General features: G+C 45.4%; 3 protein-coding genes across 5 annotated transcripts; 2 read left to right on the forward strand and 1 right to left on the reverse strand.

Annotated features, from left to right (window-relative positions):
• Positions 1-456: 456 nt before the first annotated feature.
• Positions 457-9,785, forward strand: tgm8 (transglutaminase 8). Of its 2 annotated transcripts, XM_086117806.1 has the most exons (15): positions 556-740; positions 2,186-2,359; positions 2,770-3,018; positions 3,842-3,960; positions 4,063-4,191; positions 4,263-4,440; positions 4,557-4,692; positions 5,293-5,402; positions 5,670-5,785; positions 5,876-6,002; positions 6,089-6,228; positions 6,336-6,510; positions 7,688-7,851; positions 8,635-8,768; positions 9,138-9,785. In XM_086117806.1, exons 1-15 carry the CDS (start codon positions 716-718, stop codon positions 9,283-9,285), a joined length of 2,124 nt encoding a protein of 707 aa, XP_085973932.1. In that variant the 5' UTR covers positions 556-715; the 3' UTR covers positions 9,286-9,785. The 2 variants fall into 2 exon arrangements, 1 of the variants encoding a protein (XP_085973932.1); XR_015101607.1 differs by lacking the exon at positions 9,138-9,785 and having other exon boundaries at positions 457-740; positions 7,752-7,851.
• Positions 9,786-11,402: 1,617 nt separating this feature from the next.
• tomm34 (translocase of outer mitochondrial membrane 34) lies at positions 11,403-17,809 on the forward strand. Of its 2 annotated transcripts, XM_086117809.1 has the most exons (8): positions 11,405-11,722; positions 12,230-12,369; positions 13,582-13,681; positions 14,053-14,205; positions 14,983-15,282; positions 15,358-15,484; positions 16,474-16,625; positions 17,649-17,809. In XM_086117809.1, the coding sequence occupies exons 2-8, from the start codon at positions 12,240-12,242 to the stop codon at positions 17,656-17,658; spliced, it is 972 nt and encodes a 323-aa protein (XP_085973935.1). In that variant the 5' UTR covers positions 11,405-11,722; positions 12,230-12,239; the 3' UTR covers positions 17,659-17,809. The 2 variants fall into 2 exon arrangements, with proteins under 2 accessions (XP_085973936.1, XP_085973935.1); XM_086117810.1 differs by having other exon boundaries at positions 11,403-11,722; positions 16,474-17,809.
• An 808-nt stretch (positions 17,810-18,617) lies between these two features.
• LOC147201730 (14-3-3 protein beta/alpha-1-like) lies at positions 18,618-23,038 on the reverse strand. The gene is made up of 7 exons (XM_086117811.1): positions 22,882-23,038; positions 21,392-21,551; positions 21,167-21,307; positions 20,451-20,574; positions 19,518-19,681; positions 19,312-19,407; positions 18,618-19,054 (listed from the first exon to the last, which is right to left on the reverse strand). The coding sequence occupies exons 2-7, from the start codon at positions 21,542-21,544 to the stop codon at positions 18,998-19,000; spliced, it is 735 nt and encodes a 244-aa protein (XP_085973937.1). The 5' UTR covers positions 21,545-21,551; positions 22,882-23,038; the 3' UTR covers positions 18,618-18,997.
• Positions 23,039-23,072: the final 34 nt, after the last annotated feature.

A 23,072-nucleotide genomic window follows, 5' to 3' on the forward strand; every position in this document is an offset into this window, starting at 1 on the left:
AGAAACAGGACACCTTTCACATTGGTCTGAAGTGAACATTTGAGGTCATCTTGGCCATTTCCAGGGATCCTTCATCAACAAACTTCCCCTACGCTACTTACTGACATGTAATCATCATCAGTAGATCCCCAAAAAGTGTCAAGAAGCCCCATACAAAAAAGACACAAAAGTCATCCACATTGGTTTGAAGCGGACATTTTTGGGTCATTGTGGACCTTATCAGCGGTCCTCAAAAGATTCTTCTTTGAAATTATGTCCAATTGCTACTAAATCTGAAGCATGTATTTAAGATGGATGGAAGAAAAAAAAAGTTCAGAGAATTTGAGTTTTTGGACATTGCCTGTGGGTGTCGAAGTGTGCTGATTTGCCATGAAACAAAAAAAAAAAAACTTAGTTGACCCCAGGAGGTCAGATATCGACTCAACGTGTGCTTGATGCAGGGTTGTCGGGCTTTGCAACTGACAAATGTAATTTGATCACAGGCATTTGACTGTTAAGTAATGGAACAAGATGTAATGTCGACACTGCTTGGTCGAAAGCCACGGGGTGTGATCTGAAGACATTTGGAGCAGCAGAATGTGTTTAAAACCTGACTGACTGGCTCCCGAGAAATGATAAGAGGTGCCTGGCTCGCTCCGCTTTGCAGATATTAACTGGCTCTCACTGTCGTCTTGCAACAGAGTGCTGCCGAGAGACCGCGACACGGCGTGCCAAGATGAGTTTGCTGTTGAACAATTCGGGTGAGTCAAAAATAATCCCAACTCATTTCAGCTGTACTAAATCATTTTATTACCTGGTGAAAATCAAGTCCTTTTTCCAAACCCTTAAGCCCCAATTAAGAAAACAAAAACATTGAAGACAGAAATTTGGATGTCCCGGCAAATATTTGAACATTTGGCCAGCTGTCGGCAATCCAGTTTTGGCACAAGGTGGCGACGACTTTCTGTGACGGAGCACAAATGTCAGTTTAACTTTGAGCCGTACTCACATTTTAATGTGCAAATTTGACGGGTATCACGGTGTTCTTCTTTTTGATATATTCAATGAATAGATTTTACACTGTTCCCATTTTAACTTGTGCAACTTTTGGGGGGATTTATTGTGGTTGAAACTGAACACTTTTTCAGTTTTTTTTTTGGTTTTTGTTTGCAGTTTTAATTTAACACGTGCATTCTTGAATGAAAAATGGAAAAAAAAACACCAATAGTGTTTCAGTGTTCAGATTCTCCCCCCCCCCCCCTCCTTGCTAAATGCATTTTTTAAAAATGTATTTCTGTACCGGCATGTATTTATTTAGTTAGTTATTGTAGCCATCAAATGTGTACATTACATACACTGTGATTTATTTATTTTTTTTCAACTATTTGAGATTTAATGGCAAGATCTGGTCCAGGTTATTTTGGTACCTTTTATCTCAGCGAGGAGGCGGCTTTGACCCAAAGGCTATGTGACTCATTCTGATTTGTGGAAAAAACTCACACGTGTGCACGTCCTCGCGCACCCACACAGTCTATTAGCTTAGTGCTAATGTGTAATAAAAAACATAGATGGGCGAATGGAAATTCAAGACTTGCAATTCTGCATACTTGCAGTTCGGCACCCGCAGATTGTCTTTTTTTTCAGTTAAGAATAAATATAGATTTTTTGTGTGGGGGGGGGGTTGTTTTGTTTTGCTTGTTTTTCCTTTCTGCATGAAAAAATGTTGAACTTTTATCAGTGCTTTTTTTTTAATGACCCCCCCCCCCCACCCTCCCACAGACACACACGCACATGGATTTTTGCTATTCGCAGAAAAACTATTCAGGAGCAAAAATCCAAATCTCACCTGAGATGACCTTTGGCAAGCCAGACATGCATGCCAAGGTTGGTTTTGTCATCTTGCATTCATTCCTATGACTGTTGAGATGTCGACAGCAGCAGTGACGCTTCAAAGTGTTTGCCTCCGGAAACTAAAATCGATGAAGGTTAATTACCACTTTGTGTGAGAGTTAAAAAAAACCCCACCAACCCAATAATTACCACACCCCGGGGTAACACAAACATACATACACAAGTACATACCCCTGCTAATAAATGTTTTTTTTTTAAAAATCACTGTTTTAAGAGCATAGGTCACAAGAGGCATTTTTTTTCACCTGGCATAGCACGATCTAACGCTTCTTTTTGTTGCGGTCATGCGCGTCAGTGTTCACGGGCGTGGACGTGCACGGCAAGCGCAACCACGAGGAGCATCGCACCAGCGAGCTTCCCGAAGATCAGCTGACCGTCCGCAGGGGACAGGCCTTCAGGGTCACCTTGAACTTGGCCAAGCCTTTCAAGCAGGGCATCGATTCCCTCGTCCTCCTCGCCTCCACCGGGGGTAAGCGCTTGCTTGTCCGACTTGCCGATTCATTTGTGATGTACGTATGAATTTGTGGAAAAAGTGGGGATTTATTGAAAAATCCAATTTAAAATGAATCAAAGCAAATCAGATCATCAAATCATTTCAAGAGAATGGCAGAATCACCGCAGCTAATTCATTGTGTGACTAACTTGTTTTTACATGGCTCACGGTTTCATTATCATCAAACGACCTCATTGTTTCATTCGATAAATGCGTTTTAAAACAATCATAATTCAGTATGAAATATAAAAATGAAAAAATACATTTGAGTGAGCAATTTCAGGAAGAAAGAAAAAAAGAAAAAACACGGCCCAATTTAGTCAGCTAAGTAGATGATGTCAAAGACGCTAACTGACTACGCGCCAAACTGTCAATCAATCCAACAGGAAGTCACGCTTCCGAGGAGAAGGGCACCTCGTGTCGCTTCGGCATCCCGGACACGGGCGGCCGCTGGGCTTCGGCCAAAGCCGCGTGGACCGCCAAGCTGGACTTTGGCTCGTCGGCCAACAGCTTGCCGGTGGTCATTACGCCCCCCGCGGACGCCCCCATCGGCAGGTACACTTTGAAGGCCACCCTGTGGGGGGAGGACAAGACGGTCACCACGCTCGTGCTGCTCTACAACCCCTGGTTCTCTGGTATGCTCCTCGGCCACGCTCGCTCGCTGGTTAGCAATAGTTAGCAACCTACCTACCTGTTCCATAGGGTATAAAGGCGGAAGGATATTGGGCCTGTCAGTGAGGAAGGAAATATTGAGGCTGCGCCGGTCTATAAACCACAAGTGCAAATGTTGAAAGATGGAATATTTCCAAATGTTATGCAACTTCTAATGAGCGTGCACATGTAATTCAACTTCAAAAGCAGGTGTTGTCTCTGTACTCATTTATTATACACTCCCTCAGTACCTGCGGTCAAAAAGTATGAAGCGCATAGTCACGTGACTGATTGGGTTCAGCAAGGTTATAATAGTTGGCGAAAACTAACCATCATCAGCGCAATTGAAAAAGCACTGTCCTTTGCAAAATGAAATAAAAAAACAAGAGAGCACATTTCAGACTCGCTAGCATTGTTCGACCAATCAAAGGAAGGAAAATTGCAGACTTGTCCTGAAATCTGACTGGTTGAAGAGAAAAAAACAAACAAAACAAAACAATAAAATCCCTGCCGTCAATAGTGTCTATATCACGTGCCAGCATTTAAGGCTCCAGTGCCCTAAATTGGGCAGATTATTTGAGATGGCAGCACATAGAATCTTAAATCTGATTGGCCAAAAAAAAAAAGAAATGGAATATACTCTCCACACGCTATGAAATGGGGATAATAGACGCATGGAAGTGAAGGAATACAATTTGATGCAAGTTGTTATGACAGTGCTGCTGATACTCAAGGCAGTGTATACAGAACTGCATATATTGTTATTTTTTTTATATACATTTTTTGGGGGGGGGTGGGGCTATGCAGGAGACTCGGTGTTCTTGGCGGATGAGCAGGAGAGACAAGAATATGTGCTGAATGAACAAGGAGTCATCTACAGAGGAAGTGCAAATTACATTTCACCTCTCGAATGGGACTTTGGACAGGTATGTCAAAGACGCGCACGCATACGGGTCCGAAACCGAGATATTTGTATCGAGTGTGAATCTCAACCAGTCCTCCTTGTCTCTTCCTTCCTTCCTGTGCAGTTTGAAGACGACATGGTTGATATTTGCCTCAACATCCTGGACAAGAGTCTGAACTACAGAAAGAACCCCGCCGGCGATCTGGCCTCCCGCAGCGACCCGGTCTATGTGGGCCGCGTGATCAGTGCCATGGTAGGTCTGGGACAGGTAGAGGCGGCCGGATCTGGACCGTATGTGCTGATGCGGTGCGCTCGCACGGTTAGATCAACAGTCCGGACGACAGAGGTGTCGTGATGGGCAACTGGTCGGATTCCTTTGAGGGCGGCAAGTCGCCGTCCCACTGGAGCGGCAGCCATGACATCCTCTCCCTGTGGAAGAACAACAACTTCCGGACGGTCAAGTACGGCCAGTGCTGGGTCTTTGCCGGCGTCATGTGTTCAGGTAATATCAGCGCTAACCGACATATGGAACGGAGCTTGCCGGAGAGCTTCTTCAAGCTTGGCCCGGTTGGCCGACATGTTGCATCCTTGCTGAAATCCGTTTGGGTTTTCCCTCAGTCATGCGTCTGCTGGGCGTTCCCACCCGCGTGGTCTCTAACTTCGTGTCGGCCCACGACACGGACGCCAGCCTTACCATCGACGTCTACCACGCCGACGAGGGGGCCAGGCGCAAAGAGTCCAACGACAGTATCTGGTCAGTGTGGGTGTGGCGTTGTTGTGTGGTGTGCTGAACCGGTTGCCAGCCAATCTCAGGGCACGCAGAGACAAACAACCATCCGCGCTCACACTCACACCTAGGGAAAATTTAAAGTGTTCAATCAGCCTGCCGTGCATGTTTTTGGAATGTGTGAGGAAAACGGAGTACCCGGAGAAAACCCACGCAGGCCCTGTGAGAACATGCAAACTCCACACAGGAAGGCAGGAGCTGGAATTGAACCCAGAACCTCTGCACTGTGAGGTTGACGCGCTAACCGTTCGACTACCGGGCCGTCGGGGATTGATTAGTATGATTTATTTTGGTCTTATAGAATCGGCCATTAGACAGAAGAAGGAAGGTCAAGCAATCGTCCGGGGGTTGTGCTTCGTTTACTGTGTTGGCCTAGAATGACATCATCCAATGCAGCCATTAAAAAAAGCCTCACCAAAGAGAGAGAGAACACGCCCGGACACACACACACACACACACACACACACACACACACACAAACACACACACCTGTGCTCAGTGTAAAATTTTCTGTAGCTCTGTGCGCGGGTACGTATTGTATGGCCTAAAAGGCTGCTGTCCCCTCAGGAACTATCACGTGTGGGTTGAGTCGTGGATGAAGCGTCCTGACCTGAAGGCCAACGGCAACTATGACGGCTGGCAGATTCTGGATGCTACGCCGCAGGAGGCCGGTGACGGTCAGGCCACAGTGTTGTCCTCCGTTGTCGTCTTTGGTGTCAGCCTCGGCATCGTCTCACTTCACCTCGATGCCATCCTCGATCTCGTGCGAGGCGTTCAAAAGAATTGGGACGCGCTTCTCCCATCAGTGCGCTGACTCGAGTGACACGTTTTCACGCCGTCCCAGTACTTTTGTCATCATACTGTAGATTCTGTTACTCTTCGTCTTCCCTCTTCCTGCTGTCTTGTTGACTTACAAACCTGTTAACTGGTTTTGTTTGGCTCAGGCTTGTACCAGTGCGGCCCCTCCTCTTTGGTGGCCATCTTTAATGGCGAGACCCAGCTTCCGTACGACGTCCCCTTCGTCTTCGCCGAGGTCAACGCAGACTGCGTCGACTGGCTGGTGAGGGGCAAGACGACGAGTCAATTGACATTTCGAAGTCGCGTTTGCGCTCGTTGAATGGCGCGCATGTGTGCGCGTGCGCATGTTCAGACGAAAGCTGACGGCACCGACGTGAAGATGTACTCGGACACCAAGCGAGTCGGAAAGAGCATCTCCACCAAGGCTGTGGGCTACAACAAGCGCCTGGACATCACCAGGTCCTACAAGCACAGGGAGGGTGAGTATCCTGGACACGTACGCAAGCACGCACGCATATCCCAGCCACGCACACAGTTGACGCGCAAACCTGCTGCCGTGTTTCAGGCTCGGAAGCGGAGCGGGCTGTGTTCAGGTACGCCATCAGCGATGACAAAGACAGCGATCCAGACAGAGGCACCCCGCAACCCCCCACACCGCCAACCCCACCGCGCCCACTGCCGCAGCTCATCATACAACTTGTTGAGGTTTGGCTTCCTGCTGTTGCCTTTCACGCTGCCGCTTTTTCATGACACAGATACGAGGGAGATTACTTTTTTTTGTTTGTTTGTTTGTTTTGTGGGGGCGGGGACAGACGTCGGTACCAGAGTACGGGAAGGACGTCCAGATGAAGCTGGTGATGAGCAGCGACAGCAGAGTGGAAAGGAAGCTCAACGTCCGCATCACCGTGGATGGGATGCACTACAACGGCACCTTTGTCGCCACCATCCAGTCCGAAGTCAAGGAGGGGACGCTGCACCCTTTCCGAGGTCAAACTCTTAAAAACATCGTCTTTGTGTTCAAGTCCAACCCCAATTTATTTATTTTTTCTCGAGCAAACCACATCGAGTCATCTCAAATTTAAGTTCTCGCTGTGTGATTTTTTTTTTTTTTGTAAATATAACTTTAAAAAATTCTGAGGTCAATGATCAAAATAGTTTTTGTGGGGAGTCAAATTTGACAAGGGGTTAAAAAAAATTAACTAGAAATAAAGACAAAATAAAATCATTTCCCACAAATTGCATCTCGTCATACCTCGATTTAAAGGTCTTTATTTGAGATTTCCGGATCAGTCTTTGCCCCGCAAATTCTGAAACTGACCAGAGCAATTTTTGGTGGCTCAAAATATATATATTTTTTTGCGACAAACCACAGCATGTCCATCCATCCATCCATCCATCCATTTTCCGAACCGCTTAATCCTCACTAGGGTCGCGGGGGATGCTGGAGCCTATCCCAGCTGTCTTCGGGCAGTAGGCGGGGGACACCCTGAATCGGTTGCCAGCCAATCGCAGGGCACACAGAGACAAACAACCATCCACGCTCACATTCACACCTAGGGACAATTCTAGAGAGTTCAATCAGCCTGCCATGCATGTTTTTGGAATGTGGGAGGAAACCGGAGTACCCGGAGAAAACCCACGCAGGCCCGGGGAGAACATGCAAACTCCACACAGGGAGGCCGGAGCTGGAATCGAACCCGGTACCTCTGCACCACCACAGCATGTCATACATCAAATTAAAGCCTGTGGTGATGGCTTTTTCATCTCTGTAATGATTTTATCAATATGAGTATATATTTTGTCAGTCTGTGCGTACTGACTCGATGACCAAAACATTAGTTTTTTTTATTTTTGTTTGTTTTTTTGGCCTAATTTGACTAGTATTGGCTAAAAATATATTTTTGCAACAAACCACATTGTATCATACCTCAAAAGGTATCATACCTCAATTAAAGGTCTTTTTCAGTTCTGCAATGATTTTGCCAAAATGTATTTATGAAGTGAGCAAAACATTTTTGGAGGGTCAATCTTGATGAGGAACAGATAAAAAGAAAAAATCATCTCGATGAGAGCTTTTCAGATCTGTAATTATTTTGCTGATGCACTTTCTTACGATGACACATTGAGCAAAAACATGCTTTTTTTTGGCTGGAAAATATTGTAGAGCTGACAATACCCATCGTGATCCCCGTGCGTTCGTACCTCAAGCACATGATGTACGCCGACAGCTTCAAGGTGTCGGCCGTGGTGACGGACAAGAAGTATCCCGACAAAAAGTACCTGTCGGAGGACGACGTGATACTGCATGACCCTCCCGTCACAGTCACTGTAAGTCCACACCAAACTTGCCTTTTCTCCTCACTTGTTTTTTTAAAAAGCAATAAAAAACGTTTTAACCATTCCATTAAGTCGGCATGTATTTCTCCTTTATGTGCCCTCCTCGTTGCGGCAATACACAAAGACCAAAGATTGTTTAGGGCCATACTAGAATTTTTTTTAAATGAAGGAAAAAAAAGTTTATTTTGTGATTTTTTTTTGAATGGAAAAAAGTTGTCATCTTAGACAACAACATTGAGTTATGCTAAAATACAAAAAAACTCATTCTACTTATATACTGACTTTTATTTATTAAACATTGATTTTGTTTTGCCCCCTTTGACAACTATTCAACTTTATTACTTTAAATTTATATCACATTTTTGTAGAAAGTATATGATTATAATCTTCTAACATTTAGTCTTTTGGGGGTCGGGGTAAAAAAAATGCAACGTTCTTTCCATAATATTGTGACTGTTTTTTTCTTTCTTGTGACTTATTAAAAAAAAAAAAAAAAAAGACAAGAATCCAGCTTTGCGCTTGTAAAATCCTGACTCCTCCTTTGGCTTTGGGTGCAAATTGCGCCTTCATGTACGTTCTGACTTTACTGTCAGTGGACAATGTGAAAGTCAAACACGAAAGCAGCGCAGCCGACTAGTCGCCATGTCACTAGGTGTGTCAGCGCTAACGTGCGTAAGAATACTATGAAAAAAAAAGTGTTCTGAGTGTTTCCAGTTGTCATTCGGGGACCCGCTTTAAATGTTGATGAAAGAACTTGATTTGCTTGTGTGGCAGGTTAACAGTTTTGTACGGCAGCACCAGGTGGCGTACGGAGAGGTTATCTTCATGAACCCCCTGCAGGAGACCCTAACGGGCATGACGCTGAGCCTGTCGGGAAGCGGACTCTTGCGGCAGGAGTTGGAATTCAGGTAACAAAATCCCAGAGTAAGACCTCAGCCAAGGCCCCGCAGTCCTTTCAAGGACAAGGACCGTGCCTCAAAGCGGAATAAAATCAGCCCTTGACACCACTTTCTCCAACCGACACAAAATTGGGTTGACATGCATCCATCATAACAAGATGGACGAAAAAGTCTCGATGACGCCTGTCAGCGATAGGCCATTTTGGTTTGAAAGCAGCCCTTTCAAACTCAAGAGGGAGCTCGTAGAACGTTAGAAAAAAGTCAGACCACGATCCCAGTTTCACCGATCCACACGGAATCTGATGACGTTACACACATAAAGCGACACAATCATAATAACTGAATTGAATTAACTTTATCGTTCTTTTGTTCCCTCAGACTTCCCAACTTGTCTCCCAACAACCGCGTCCGCGTCCAGTTTCAGTTTGTCCCGTACAGGACAGGCATCAAGATATTGGCGGCTGACATCCATTCATTCATTTTTAAAGATTTCAAGGGCAGCTATGCAGTCAATGTCAGGCCGTAAATCATTCTCTTAAAAAAAAAAAAAAATTAAAAAGAATCTGCTCATGCTTTCATCATTCTCAAATTGAGTTTTTTTTTTAAAAATATACTAGTCGATGCTTAATTTTATATAACCGTGGTGCTTTTATATTTTGATTTGGGGGTTTTTTCCCCCCCAAGTGCAACTGAGCAGATCATATCCTGCTTGAAGTCTGGTGCTGTTCTATCGCCGATCTGTCGTTTTACACAAAACACATGGTGTGTTTTGCTTTTTCTTTGGCTTTCTTTTTTGTGTTTTTAAGATGTCGCCACAAGAGGGTAGCAATATGGAATAAGAAACGGAGCTTGGTGTGACATCAGCAAGGGTCTGATTGCTTAGGACAAGATGAGTGCGCACAATACAAAAATTACTGAAATTTTACTTCTTTTTGAGTGGATTACTTTTTGGTATTTTTTTTAAACACTCGAACGACAGTCAAGAATGTTTTATGCCTGTACCTTGAATAAAGAGCTGAAAATAGCCATGATGATTGATTGACATGATCTTTCACTTGAGTTGATTACCTGTGGGAACCTGAACCTCGATGCGGTATAAGCAGGGGCGGTTCTGGATCAATTTCACTGAGGGGGCCGGGCTGGGGCCAGGGGTTTTGATGGGGGGGCACATTCAACCCAGGGCTAAAAAGACAGATTCGAAATCTTATTTGACTTTTTATTTCTTCAGACTTTGAAATTGTAGTCATAGCATTACAGTGATGAGAAAAAAACAGTATTAGGAGGGCTAAAATGTCTGCAAGCGTAACAATACGTCTGTTGAGAATATTCAAGCCAGGGGATGATATGGTACCAGCCTGCCGGGGACAAAAATTGCAAATACACTGAAGCTAGATGTTTTACATGCATATAATTATCCAAATTTTAAAAGGCAATGTCTTATATATTGATCCTGTTAAATAAAAATAAAAATAAAAAGGGAGACTAAAAAAGTTACACACACACACACACACGCACACACACGCAAATAGCACTCGTGTCGTGGTAATTTCCTCTGCGGACTGCTTCTCATTTTCCCGCTCATTTTTAAATGGCGCAGCGCACTAAAGGGTCCGACTAGAATGTTAAATCACGCACTTTGGTTCCACCTTTCGCGTCGGCGACTCGGCACGACTGCGTAATCTGCGCTCGGAGGGGGGGCCAGAATCGGTGCTACAGGGGCACTGGCCCCCGTTGCCCCCCCCCCCCCCCCCCAGAACCGCCACTGGGCATAAGCACTTTTTTTTGTTTGATTACGGCTTGCCTTTTGTTCAATCAGGTGCCCATTTTGTTGGAAACATTCCAAAAACCTCGAGCGACATTGTAGTAAGAACTACATGTGACCATTTTGTTGCATGAGAATCAGAAGATTATGACATGTTTATTTGGGATGTTATGTAATCGTATGAGGAAACCTTTCATCAAGACCGTCGGTTCGAGGTGGGATTTGTTGTGCTTTCTTATGATTTTATTGTTGCCTTGCTTACTGGGTGAGTAGACAATGTTTTTCTTTTGTTTTGTTTTTACATTACCATATGAAGATATATAAAGTAAATAATCTTATATATGGCAAGTCTTCAACATTACCTTAGATTTGAGGTGCCACTTTGAAGTTTTTTGTGATTGGATTTTTGACATACCGATCGAGTGATATCGAGACAGTACCTTAAATTTGAGAAACGATATAAAATGTTTCGTGTTGCAGGTACATTTTTGATTTGGTGATTAGTTCAGAATTAAAAAAAAAAAAAAAGTTTTATTGTATGAAGATATTTTGAGAACATATTTTTTATAAGACATGTACGACTTGATGGGGTTTGTATAACTATATGCAGTACTTTACATTGTAATTGATTTAAATAACGGTTTGCATTAGATAAGCGACTCGCCGGCTACTGTTAAAGCTCAGTGAAGCTAATTTCAGGAAGAGATGGACCTGGAGTCGGGAAATTTTGAACATGTCTTGGCGACAAGAAAAAAATGTTTGCGACCATTTAAAGTGTTGGCGAACGTCTCTATCTCTAGGCGTCCATCCTGTTATGTTCAAATATTAAAACGTAAAATGTTCATACTTTGTCCCCTTGAACGCAGAACACGGTCGCATAAGCATTCCTGTTGCCCAGGAAACTTGAATGCAGCATCCACCGGCCTTCTCTGTCACGACTATCGTCATCCTCCGCGCTGACAAGTGAGCACAGCCGGCAGGAGAGTTCCGGACACGCCGCCCCCACTGCTCACCCTCCACCGCATTTAGCACTAGCAGCTCCAGCGCGACCACGACAAAACTAACAACCAAAAGGGAGAAAAGAAAACAGGCCGTTCGAGGAATGACTGTGCCGCTTACGACAGCGAGTTAATTATATTTTCAAACGTTACGCGCCGCCCGCCAACTTCTGTCGCTGAATCCGACATCTCGTCCGAAACCGGTAAGCTTTAAGAGACCCCCCACCTCACCTCTCCCAAACATCTCCAACACGCCGGCCGGTGTTGTCTTAGCTTCCATCTTAGCCAAGCATTCGGAAGTGTGCTGGTTAGTTTAGCTTCCACCGTCCGTTTACATGAGTTTGTTAGCTTAGCTTCAGGAAGAAAACGTCGGTATTGGCTAGTCGCTAGCATGACATAACATCTAACTCAAGCGTCGTCTTGTTTTATTTGCATTTTCGGAAATTAAAAAAAAATGCAAGTAATCTGTTTAGTAAGTGGCATTTCCCCCTTCAATGTGTCCTCATAAATAACGAGTTTGATAACTGTCACGTTCCAGTGAATAGTCGGCCCAGTTTCTTTTCACCTAAACCGAATGAACGGACTGTGGGTGGAAATAATATTCGAGAATGTTCCGCGGTGACATTGTTATTTGATGTGTATGTTGTAACAAATGTCCCATCGAAGTCAGTTGTCATGTGTGCCGAGCTTCTTACTTCTCCGAAAAACAGGAACGTCAGAATGACTTCGAAAACGAGAGTGAAGCAGTGGGCCGACCTCAAACTAGCCGGCAACGAGTGCTTCAAGGCCGGCCAGTACGGAGAGGCTACCCGCATCTACAGCCTGGCCATCAGCGAGCTACACAAGTCTAGTAAGTCTGCTTCCATATCGACTGCCATACTTAATTTTATTTTAACTTACACTACGACTAATGAAGTAAAGTAACACATGGAAAGAAAATACGGCCAAGGGCTTTATGGGAGGCATTTTGCCCTCTTTCACATTACCGGTCAAAGTCGGCATTTTTCCCTACGTCCCATGAAGGTAGCAGCACGTTTGTTGCGAGGAAGAATTCAAACACCGTAAAAGTTTGCTACTTAGCTGCTTGCTTACCAAGTGTATCGACTACCTACCTTGGTACTTGACAACTAGAGATGGGCGGGTGAACCTTGATGACTCTTAACGTCAAGGCAACCTCCGTCACTAAACGGGGTCAAACTACGGCAGGATAAAAATCAAAGTAAAAATAATGCCACTGATCGATGCATTTACGTAGTGCTTAAGAATTCATTTAATGGTACGAAGTTTCCATAAAAATGCTGTTACATAAAATCATTGTGTTCCTCTTGTGTGCATCCTTCTTATAAAGGGATTATTTCTGAACAAAAATGACAAAAGGGTACAGGAAAGTCTTTATTCCAAAGTAATTTCTCCACAATGGAAGGTTTTAGGTGGCTTCTTTTCACACTAGCTAATTCTCCGGGCTAAGAAAATATACGCTCTCATAGTTTAGATAAATAATTCAACATGTCACATTTTATGTTAATGTACAGGAAAAAGGAGCATAGTTGCAGACTGTCCACGTTGACAGACTCGTTCGTTTGCTGGGCATGATCTTCATCATGCCTCGTGCGCAAATGCTTTAATATGCACAGGGTATTTTTGCTATATGCTAATTTCTGCGTGCGTAGCAAAAACATATTCATGAGTAAAATGCAAGTTGGCATGCACAGAAAAAAACGGAGTACTACTTACTTACCTTATTTGGCAGGATAAGATCAAAACAATCCCAAAGTCCTGAAGGCCGTTTTTTTTTTTTGGTAACTAACGCAACTAAGCTAGCAACTTCTCTCCTTCCAAACCAAACCCACATTGTTCCCTTTTTTGGTGGTGATTGTAAACTGAAGTTGGGGTCAAACCAAGGGCAGTAACCAATCCGTTTCGAGCTGTCCTTACTCGCCGTGACGCGTGAAGCTTTGAACGTCATCGGTCACGTGATACTTGCAGAATGAATTCCTTTGTATTAAGTCCAAACTGTAGATATCCCTTGATTCCTGATGTGTGGTCATGATTGTGCCTGCAGATCCAAAGAACGTGGAGGATTTGAGCGTGTTGCACTCCAACCGCGCCGCCAGCTACCTCAAAGAAGGAAACTGTGCCGAATGTCTCAAGGACTGTAACCTGTGAGTATCTTAAGGTCCCCCCGTGCTCCCACTATTCGCTGGGGATAGGGAAGGTCGGTCGGGCGGCGATGAGCGAATTTTTGTGCGTAACTGATGCTTCCTTAAAAGTAATATCATTTGTGATAAAGGTTTGTTTTTGCCGCGATTCATAGTTTAAACCATGAATACCCCAGAAATCATGGACGTTCCTCACCCGCATGGCTGCTTCGGTTAGCAAAGCGTGCTTCAACAGCGATGGAGGAATAACCGCTCGACGGACATTGAAGTGTCTGAGCTAACGTGCAGATCCTTTTAACTAGCAAAGTAGTTTGGGTACGAGTCGTGGGCGTGTGACTGTGAGCTGGCTAAAGCTTGCCCCGGTCTTCTGCCAGTTCTCTGGAGTTGGTGCCGTTCAACGTGAAGTCTTTATTGCGCCGGGCCGCCGCCTCAGAAGCTCAGGAGCGTTACCGCCAGGCCTACGTGGACTACAAGACTGCACTGCAACTGGACGCACACCTCGTGGCCGCGCACGAGGGAGCAAACAGGTACACGTTGCATACATATTAACAACGGGTAGAGACTCGCTGATTCCATGGGTGGAGCCTCATGTCAAGTCATGTAACTCGTCATTTATGTACCATGAGATCAAAACCATGTTAGCTTGTCACGTTTCTAGGCAATTACAAACTTTTAAGAGGGACGTGCCTACCTGCATATCTACCTAGCTAGCAAGCTACCCAGGTAACCACCAACTTAATTAGTGACTTAAGACAGTTAAGTTTTTGATTTTGCCTCATGTTTATTTTGTTTTGGCTTTCGTTTAAATCCAGTTCGCTTTAATTAGTTTGTAGAGCAGTTTTGTTAGTCTTAGTACTTATTTTGTCAAAAGCTTCATTTTAATGCCGTTTTTATTAGTTTTAGTGGAGTACTGTATTTAAGTGTAAAATTTAAAAAAGTGAAAATATTTTCTAATAAACTACAAATCTCAAACAAGTTTGACCTTCGTTCTTCTGTACGAACGTACTGCAATCACGAAAAATACATTTGAAATGAACTCTAAAGCTTCATGTACGATATTCATTGACTCAGACAAAAATGAAGGACGTTTTTGCTGTAGTTGCAGTAAGCTTTATAAACGTAAGCTGTAGGCGGGGGTTCAGTTTTTTGAAAGCGTTTTGAGTATATTTATTTACAAAAATGTTTCAATTATTTAATTTGGTTAACAAATGACCTTGCGACTTACCAACTTTTTTTTAAAATTAGCTTGCTTCCCAAGCCATCTTCTTCCGAACTTACCCGCTTAACTTACCTTTCTTTTGTAGGATGACAAAAGCATTGACGGAGGTCGACGGTCCGTCGTGGCGAGAGAAGCTCCCCACCATCCCAGTCGTCCCACTGGCGGTCCGAGAGAAGCTCAGCCGAGGGCCCTCTACCGCGCTGCCGCAACACAACGGCATCGCACAGAACCACAATCTAGCCGCTGAGGAGGATCTCCAGCGAGCCAGGTTGCTTAAGGAGGAAGGAAATGCACTGGTTAAGAAAGGGGCGCACATCCAGGCTGCCGAAAAGTACACGCAGAGCATCTTCCACTACGGCAAAGAGGCCGCCACCTTCACCAACCGGTAGGTGAACAAGCAAGATGGCCGTGTTAGCGTAGCTTCAATGATAACCTGTGTGTGTGTGCGTGTTGTGGTCAGGGCATTGTGCTACTTGGCGCTGAAGCGCTACCACGATGCGGTCAGCGACTGCGGAGCAGCGCTCGCCATCGATGGCGCCAACGTCAAGGCGCTCTACCGACGAGCGCAGGCGTACAAGGAGCTCAAGGTGACAGCCTGCATGCCTACCAATTTACTGATGTAGATGCAGGGCCCGAGCGATTAATCTGTCGGCCAATCTCAGCCCTTTTCCAAGTACTCATCAATCGTCCGGAGTTTTGCTGTCTCGTGAGACAGCAAATGCAGTTTGGAGTCACTCTGGAAGATCTCCATTTGCCCCTAAACGCAGCTTGGATTCATTCGTCAAGGGAGACAATATATTGCCGCAATTTTGCGTGCACATGGTCATTATTCACAAGGGAAAAAAATGGCAGATTACTGCTCGTACGGCAAAATCTTGTGGAGATGAAGAAAATCATCTCACGTGTTTCCTAAATCCACCACATTTAACCACACGAAGTTTTGGCTAAGTTTAAGGGCTTGTTGATAGGGAAACGTTTGAAAAACATCTTAAGGTAAAGATTGGGTCCCACTGCGCACATCCTTTGTTTGTATAAACGTGACATGTTTTGACATCTGAGAAAGGCATCTGGACTTCATCTTGAAGTCATCGTTTCATGGCAAAGGAAATAATGCACTAGATGAAAGGCAATGTCACATTCAAGGGCATCATGCTAGAACGACACTCGCATTGATTATGGGCGGCATCCAATGATGGCCGAAAGATAAATTTGTCGGTCCATGCTGATTTTCATGTTTTGAAGCTTGAATTCCTCTCTGTTGTAAACTGTGATAGAAAAAGGACAAAATCGCACAAAACACTCCAATGTCATTCTTTTTTGTTGTTGTTTTAAGTGTTAAGGTTATTTTATTCATTTTTAAATTAATCGGTTACTGGATTTTTCTTCTGCCAGATAATTGAATCGGTGACAAAAAAAATTCAGATTGATCAGGCCCACGTGCTTAGATCCCGAGATGGGGTCCTACCTGTCGAGTTCCCAAGCAACTTGCCTCCTGACCTCCCGAACGTTCTTCTTACCTAGCCACTTGTAAAGCTAACTTAGCAGTTTTCCTTTCTATTTTATTTTTTTCCTTCAGGAAATGAAAAATTGCATTCGAGACCTGAACAAGCTCCTGGAGATTGAGCCAAACAACACTGCCGCCATCAAGCTGCTGCAGGAAGTGCAACAGCAGGAACAACAACAACAACCTCCGCAGGAGAAGAAGAAGAAGAGCAAGACCAAGAAGAGGTGACCACCGGACGCTTGTCTGTCTCGAAACACGGCGAAAAGGCAAAAGTGGGCGGAGTTAGCTCGATAAAGACAACCAATCACCACACAGTTATCTCGCCAATATCTCTTCCAGGCCCCCCTCCTCTTCATCTTTCTGACCCAAGTGCCTGAAAGCACCGTCATCATCATCATGTGGTCTTTGAGCTTATTCATTGATCATCTTTGATGTGGTCACCATCAGATTTTCCTTCTCTTAGTCGCTGCTCTGCTTTCGTTTTTGATTTAGATCAGTCTTCTTTTTGTCCTCACCCCATGGTGTCTCTGAGCTCTTTTTCACCGTTGAAGTCATTCACTGCTGTTGATGGCCATGAGTCATCAAAGATCCATTTGAACTGAGCTCGCTGGCAACGAGTTTGTCTTGGAACGCTGCATCGGTCACCACCTGGCTGACACGAATGTCTTTGACCATGACTTGGATTTTCATTGCTCACTTTCATCCTCTTTTGATCATTTCATTGTCTTCCTTTCATTCTATAGTGTCTTTGAGCTTTTAGCTTGTGTGTGACTCTATTGGTAATCTTTTCTCATTCTTTTTTTGTAAAATGTCTTCTGAACTCTTCATTGGTGACTTTTCATTGCCTTTGATTTCTGAAGCAACCTCCTTTTGATATCCGTTTATCTTTCACACCATGTCCTTCCACTTAGCCATGTTTTTTAATTTTCTTCACATCTGCTCTTGATCAGAGACTTTTTATTTCGTGTCTTAGCTGGTCTTCACAGTCTCCATCTAGTTGCGTCTTCGATCTTATTGCCGTGACACCCGCGATCGCACATTTTGTTTTCTTGCCAGTTTAAAAATCTGCCTTCTGATCGGCCGGCAGAAGTGGCATTGGCGGGGGCCATGCTGGAACTCGCACGAGAAACCTTTATTTTGGATCACATGATTGCGATAATGTCGTGCGGAAGGGGGAAAAAAAAGTCACATTTCAGAAAAGTTTTTGACGTTTAATGTTCTTGTTCATTTTTTGTGTCCCCGTCAAGTAAAAGGTGAAAGAAAATGATCCAGGGCTACCCCAATTGCCATGAGGGTGCAGAGGCATCAGTTTTTTTTTTCTTAATCATTTTGTGGTTTTATTCAAGCAAAGTCAAAACAGTCACAATCACGTGCACACGTTAAGCAATAAAACCATCATACAAGCAAATGTGCCATTTTTTGATTTGAAGTAGAAGAATGGTTAAAAAGTGTTGATGAACTAAAAAATTTTTGCATGTCATGATTTAAAAAATAAAATTGACAGTGAAAGAAAACATTTTTCCTCCCCGCAAAGCAAACGAAAGTAGCATTTCCACAACCACGAATAAACCAGCTGCTTCAGAAAGCAAACGCCACCTTGCCCACAGGGATTAGGATGCAATTTTAATCAAATCAGCTCTGGTCACTATAGAAACCCGTCCAACATGGCAAATTGTCACGCAGCACTGTAGCACTTTTTGACCGTCTTAGGTGTGGTCCTAAGACGCTCAAGGGTGCATATGCAATTTATTTGACTTTTAATTTATGGAAAACTATGTTGTCATGGTTGTTACATGTAGAATTTTGATGTAAAAAACAATTTAGAATAAATCTGTAATATAACAGTCTGAAAAATGTAAATCACTGCATTCAAGTTAGCGAGCTGGCAAAAGCTAACGTTAAGAGTGTGTAAATAGAAGTGGGTTGCGGTCATGTCAGCTGACTAATGCTAACCATGTAGATATTTGGAGTCAGATTACCCCCCCCCCCCCACCCCCATTTTCAGAGTCTGATTCTTCTAGTTCCCCAACTCTTAAGGTCTGAGCTTGTAGTTCCTCAAATTCAGATCTTTTAGTTCCTGAAACATTTTACTTGAAAAAATCCAAAGGCAGTAGGATACTGTGAAGAAGAAGACACCTGGATGCCCCCTGCCACCCTTGAGTCTCTAGCCAAACTTGTATGCACAAGTGGGACGGAGAGGAAAGGAGTCGTGAGCGTTGTTGAAAATAAACACACAGTTTAATAACCTTTTTTTGTCTTGTTTGGATTAAGGTGGAATAAAAGCAGCCAGTGGGCAGGACAAAGAAACTGAAAGAAAGTTAAGAAAAGGAAGTAGGAAGAAAATGGTGACAAGAATTAAAAGAAAAAAAAAACCTCCCAGTAAGACAGGACGGGCAAGAAGGTTCTAAAGGAGCTTGTGGAGTGCCGGGTTCAGCTGGGGGAGAGGATGGGGGGGGGGGGGGGTGTCCATGCGGCTGCTTCTTATACAGAAGATAAAGACGAAGAAGGAATGAACGTTTGTGTGCATGAAGATAGGAAACAGGAGTATGAGCGGAGGTTGGATGGCAAAGGTGTCGGGTTGGAAAGGTGCGTGGTACTAATTCTCGCCCTCGCCGGCCTCCACCTCGTCACCCTGGTTTTCTGATGTCCACAGCTGAGGAGGACACACAGGAAGTTGGTTGTCAGTCACTTCCTGACCAAAGTATACACTCACAGACTTGAATAGGCGCACTCAACACACTTCCTTTACAGCATTATCATGCGTTTTTAATTTAAAAAAAATCTTTATGGTTTTTAATGTACTGTAGATTTTTTTTTAATGTCGCTGGCCCTTGTATCACAGGGCGTCCCTACTGAATTGTCTGTTGAGACTAGGTGCGCCGCCCAAGGTGTGCGAGAGTGTCGACTCACAGTCAGGTTGTCCCTTAGTAGCTGCATAATCAGCGTGCTGTCTTTGTACGATTCCTCGTTCAAGGTGTCGAGCTCGGCGATGGCATCGTCGAAAGCCTGCCCCGGAAAGGAAGTGATCAGAGGGCAAGAGCGGTGACGGCAACGATGTCCCTTTCCACCCCCCCCCCCCGCCCCCGCCATTGTCCTCGCTATCACGACATTCTCACCTGCTTAGCCAGAGTACAGGCCTGATCCGGCGAGTTGAGGATCTCGTAGTAGAAGACGGAGAAGTTGAGGGCCAGGCCGAGTCGGATGGGATGTGTGGCCTGCATCTTCGTCTGACTGATGTCAAACGCCATCTGGTACGCTTCCTGGGATTTTGTCACCGTAGCTTTGAAGAGGACACAGACACCATCTTACTGCAGGAAAAGCAGCCCGTGCGGCACTTTCCGATAGGAAGCGCCATTAACTCTTTGAATGGGAGCCATAAACAAAAAGATCCTATCGATTGCCAGCCAATTTAGACAGATCTCAGTTTTAATTTTTTTTCTTTCGTGACACCACAAGCACCCGAACAGTTGTTTTCTTCGATCAAATAAGCTTCCACTTGTATTTAATGTAAGTAAAAAAAAGCACCCTCAACCGTTTTCTCTCATGTGGCACTTTCACGTCGCAAACCGTATATAACAGTTGCTTTTCCAAAGATCCGCCATGTTCAGAAACTCCCGCAACCCAGACCTCATCCAAGAGACCCAACGATGCCACCTGCTGGCCAAATACTTTAAACGGTCCCAGCCTAAAAATAACAAAAGAGACGCATGCGCACACGCGGTTTCATTTGACGACATTTTGCATCGAAGGGGCTCAAAGTTATGACGGGATGCCGTCTTACTCGAGGAAGCGTCTTACTACTGGACGCTGTCTTTTGACAAGACGAAATCTGAACATCCTGCCAGACGACGCCTTGCCACACAACGCCATCTTTCCGGAGAACGGCGTTGCGGTACAGGAAGATTTCCTACGACCAAAGACAATCATACAACAAGACGCCGCCTGACTACATAACGCCACCTTACGACGGGATCTTGCGACAAGACGCCACGTGAATACATTTTACGACAGGACACCATCTCGCGAAGAGCCCGGCGACCAAAGCTCACTCTTCTTGTTGTCGCCGGACGCCACCTCCGACAGGTATCTGAAGTAGTCTCCTTTCATTTTGAGGTAGAACACTTTGCTCTCTGCCGCCGTCGTGTTGCTGATGAGGAACTCGTCCAGAAGTTTCTGAAAGGCGACAAGCACCACAACGGCCCGTTAAAAATAGCCATTTCCTTTCCATGTGAAAACTTCAACGACAGGGCTATTCACAGTACACGACAGTTGTTTGAGTCGCACATCCCAACCTTAAAGCACAACATTGCGTGCATTTCCAGACCTCAAAACACACCTGTGCACACACATCGGGGGGGGGGGGGGGTCCCTTAACCTTGACCATAATTAAGATATGCTATTTAGGCAGAACACCTGATTGTTTTACGACACTTTGCCCTTTAGTTGATTTGTTCAACTTGCCGGGTGGTGATGTTTAAACGTCATTTATACCCTATGTTGTAATGTGTTAAAAGGGAAAAAAAATTAAAAAGCTGATTTTTTTGCAGATTTTAAAATGGCTCATAACGATCGGTCAGGCCCTAGTAATTGTTCTACTGAAAAAAAGAAATAAGATCTACACTTTTCTCTGCTCCTTTTCATTCAAAGTTTCCTTTTATGTAATTACGGGAAAACTAAATAAAATTGTGCATTTTAGGTTCTAAAATCCTCAAATGTGACCAGAAACTTCAGAGTAGTGCCGTGTATTATAGATAAGGCGACATACCAACACATCATTGCAGATATCTTGCAGCTCAGTCTCGATCTTGAGGCGGTATTCGCGAGCCATCTGTTGTTTCTTCTCGCAGCCCTCCGTCTTCTGCTCGATGCTGGAGATGACGCGCCAGGACGAACGACGAGCTCCCACCTGCCGGCGACAACACGGCATAGAGTTAACATGGAGTCTTGCCAAGTGCAAAGAGAGCCGACGCAAAAGCGGCTGGAGTCATACCACGTTCTTGTAGGCCACGGACAGCAGGTTGCGCTCCTCGTTGGTCAGGTCCTTGTTCTGCTCCGTCACCTGCTTCATTGTGGCCGCCATATCGTCGTAGCGCTCAGCCTGCTCGGCCATCTTGGCGCTCTGCACCAGGTCGTTCCTGTCCATCTCGCGGCTGTGGATGACAACGCACGCATGACCGTGCGCTCTGCTCAAGCGCAAAGGCCCACGTGGGGCAATTATTTATATACATGTTAATTGGTCGCTACTTCGCGGATTTTCGTTTATCGCGGGTGGTTTTGGTCCCCATTAACCGCCATAAACGAGGGTTTACTATATCTGTGGGCATTCATTTTCCTTCATCCGTGTAGTGTATTTTACATTCAACAGAGGTTTGTCGTGTGAATCATGTGGCGTTAGCCGCACACCGACGAATTCAATCCCTGAATCGCTTTTAGTCACCATTTGGCAACCAACACATTTTCCACCATTCAAAGTAAGATTGACGGTGACTTACAAACATGTTTGGAAGCGACCGAAGTGTGGGTATCCCCGCCCCCCACCACTCCACGATAATGCGCTAACAAGAGAGCGAGCAAACAAGCCAAACGCGCGGTTGGAGTTACAGTGTGAAGGGCGGCGACCCCGTTCGTGGCTTCATTCCAAGCGAGGCTGTAGCAAAAGAGGCTTAAATGGTCGCCGGAGGAGATGAAATTGTCGCGGCTGGCGAGTGTTACCGCAGGCTGCGACTTTCTAAGCTGGGCCTGTTAGCAGTTCCGCCCTCCTTGTCGTCGTCGCACTCCCCTGTGGAATTTTAAAATGGAGGCTAGCCTAGCACGCTAGCCGGACACCGAGTAACTTCGATCGGACACTTTTCATCGAACCCATCGGCGGCACACACACCCGCTAAGGGTGTCCAAACGTGGCATTTGACCGGAAACGCGCCTCAATCAAGCCAAATCTAACCAGCAAGTAGAATTGTGCAAGAAGGGAAGAGGAGCGAGGCGAACTCCTGGGGAAGGAGGGCGTGTTAGCCCACGCCATGACGGTGCAGCGGGGCGACGTGATCATCGAGTTCTCGGGTGGGTGATTGGACGGATTCCAGCGCCCAGACCGAGCTGGTCGACTCTTTCCCCGGACACACGCATCTCACAGTGAGGCGAAGCCAAAACGTCGCCGCTTACGACTAGCCAGCACGGCTAACCTGTCAAAAAACGACACGGCTCATCGGCGACTCCCGCGTCGACCAACAGCCGCCCAATTGGACTCAACTGCGAGTGAGGCGGAAAAAGATCCGATTCGTCGCGGTACTCTGATGAAGTCGAAGCGGGTCGCTGCAGGGTTAATTTGTTCGAACGCGGCCTAAATCCTCGCAGCCAGCCCCAAACCACAATGGGCACCTTCCACCGAGGAGTAGGCGAAAGCGGCCGCCGCTCGCGGATCGCGCCCCGCAAAGCGAGACGCTTGCCGCCGGCGTATGACGAGTGAGAATGTCGTCAACTCACGTTTATCAGGTAAGAAGATTTGGCGATTTTCTGCTGTGGCCGCTGAGGCTTGGTAGAGCCGTCCTCCTCTCGCTGCTCAGGGGATTCAGGGCAGTACCACTTCCGCCTGCGCTGACACTTCCGCTTCCTCAAAAGCCACACCCTCCACCCCGCCAGTATCCATGACGACGCCACTCAGGGGTTTCCAAGGC

The sequence above is a fragment of the Hippocampus guttulatus genome, chromosome 8, assembly GCF_054856545.1.
Source record: "Hippocampus guttulatus isolate MCC_2025c chromosome 8, RoL_Hgut_1.0, whole genome shotgun sequence".
NCBI classification, from domain to species: Eukaryota; Metazoa; Chordata; class Actinopteri; order Syngnathiformes; family Syngnathidae; genus Hippocampus; species Hippocampus guttulatus.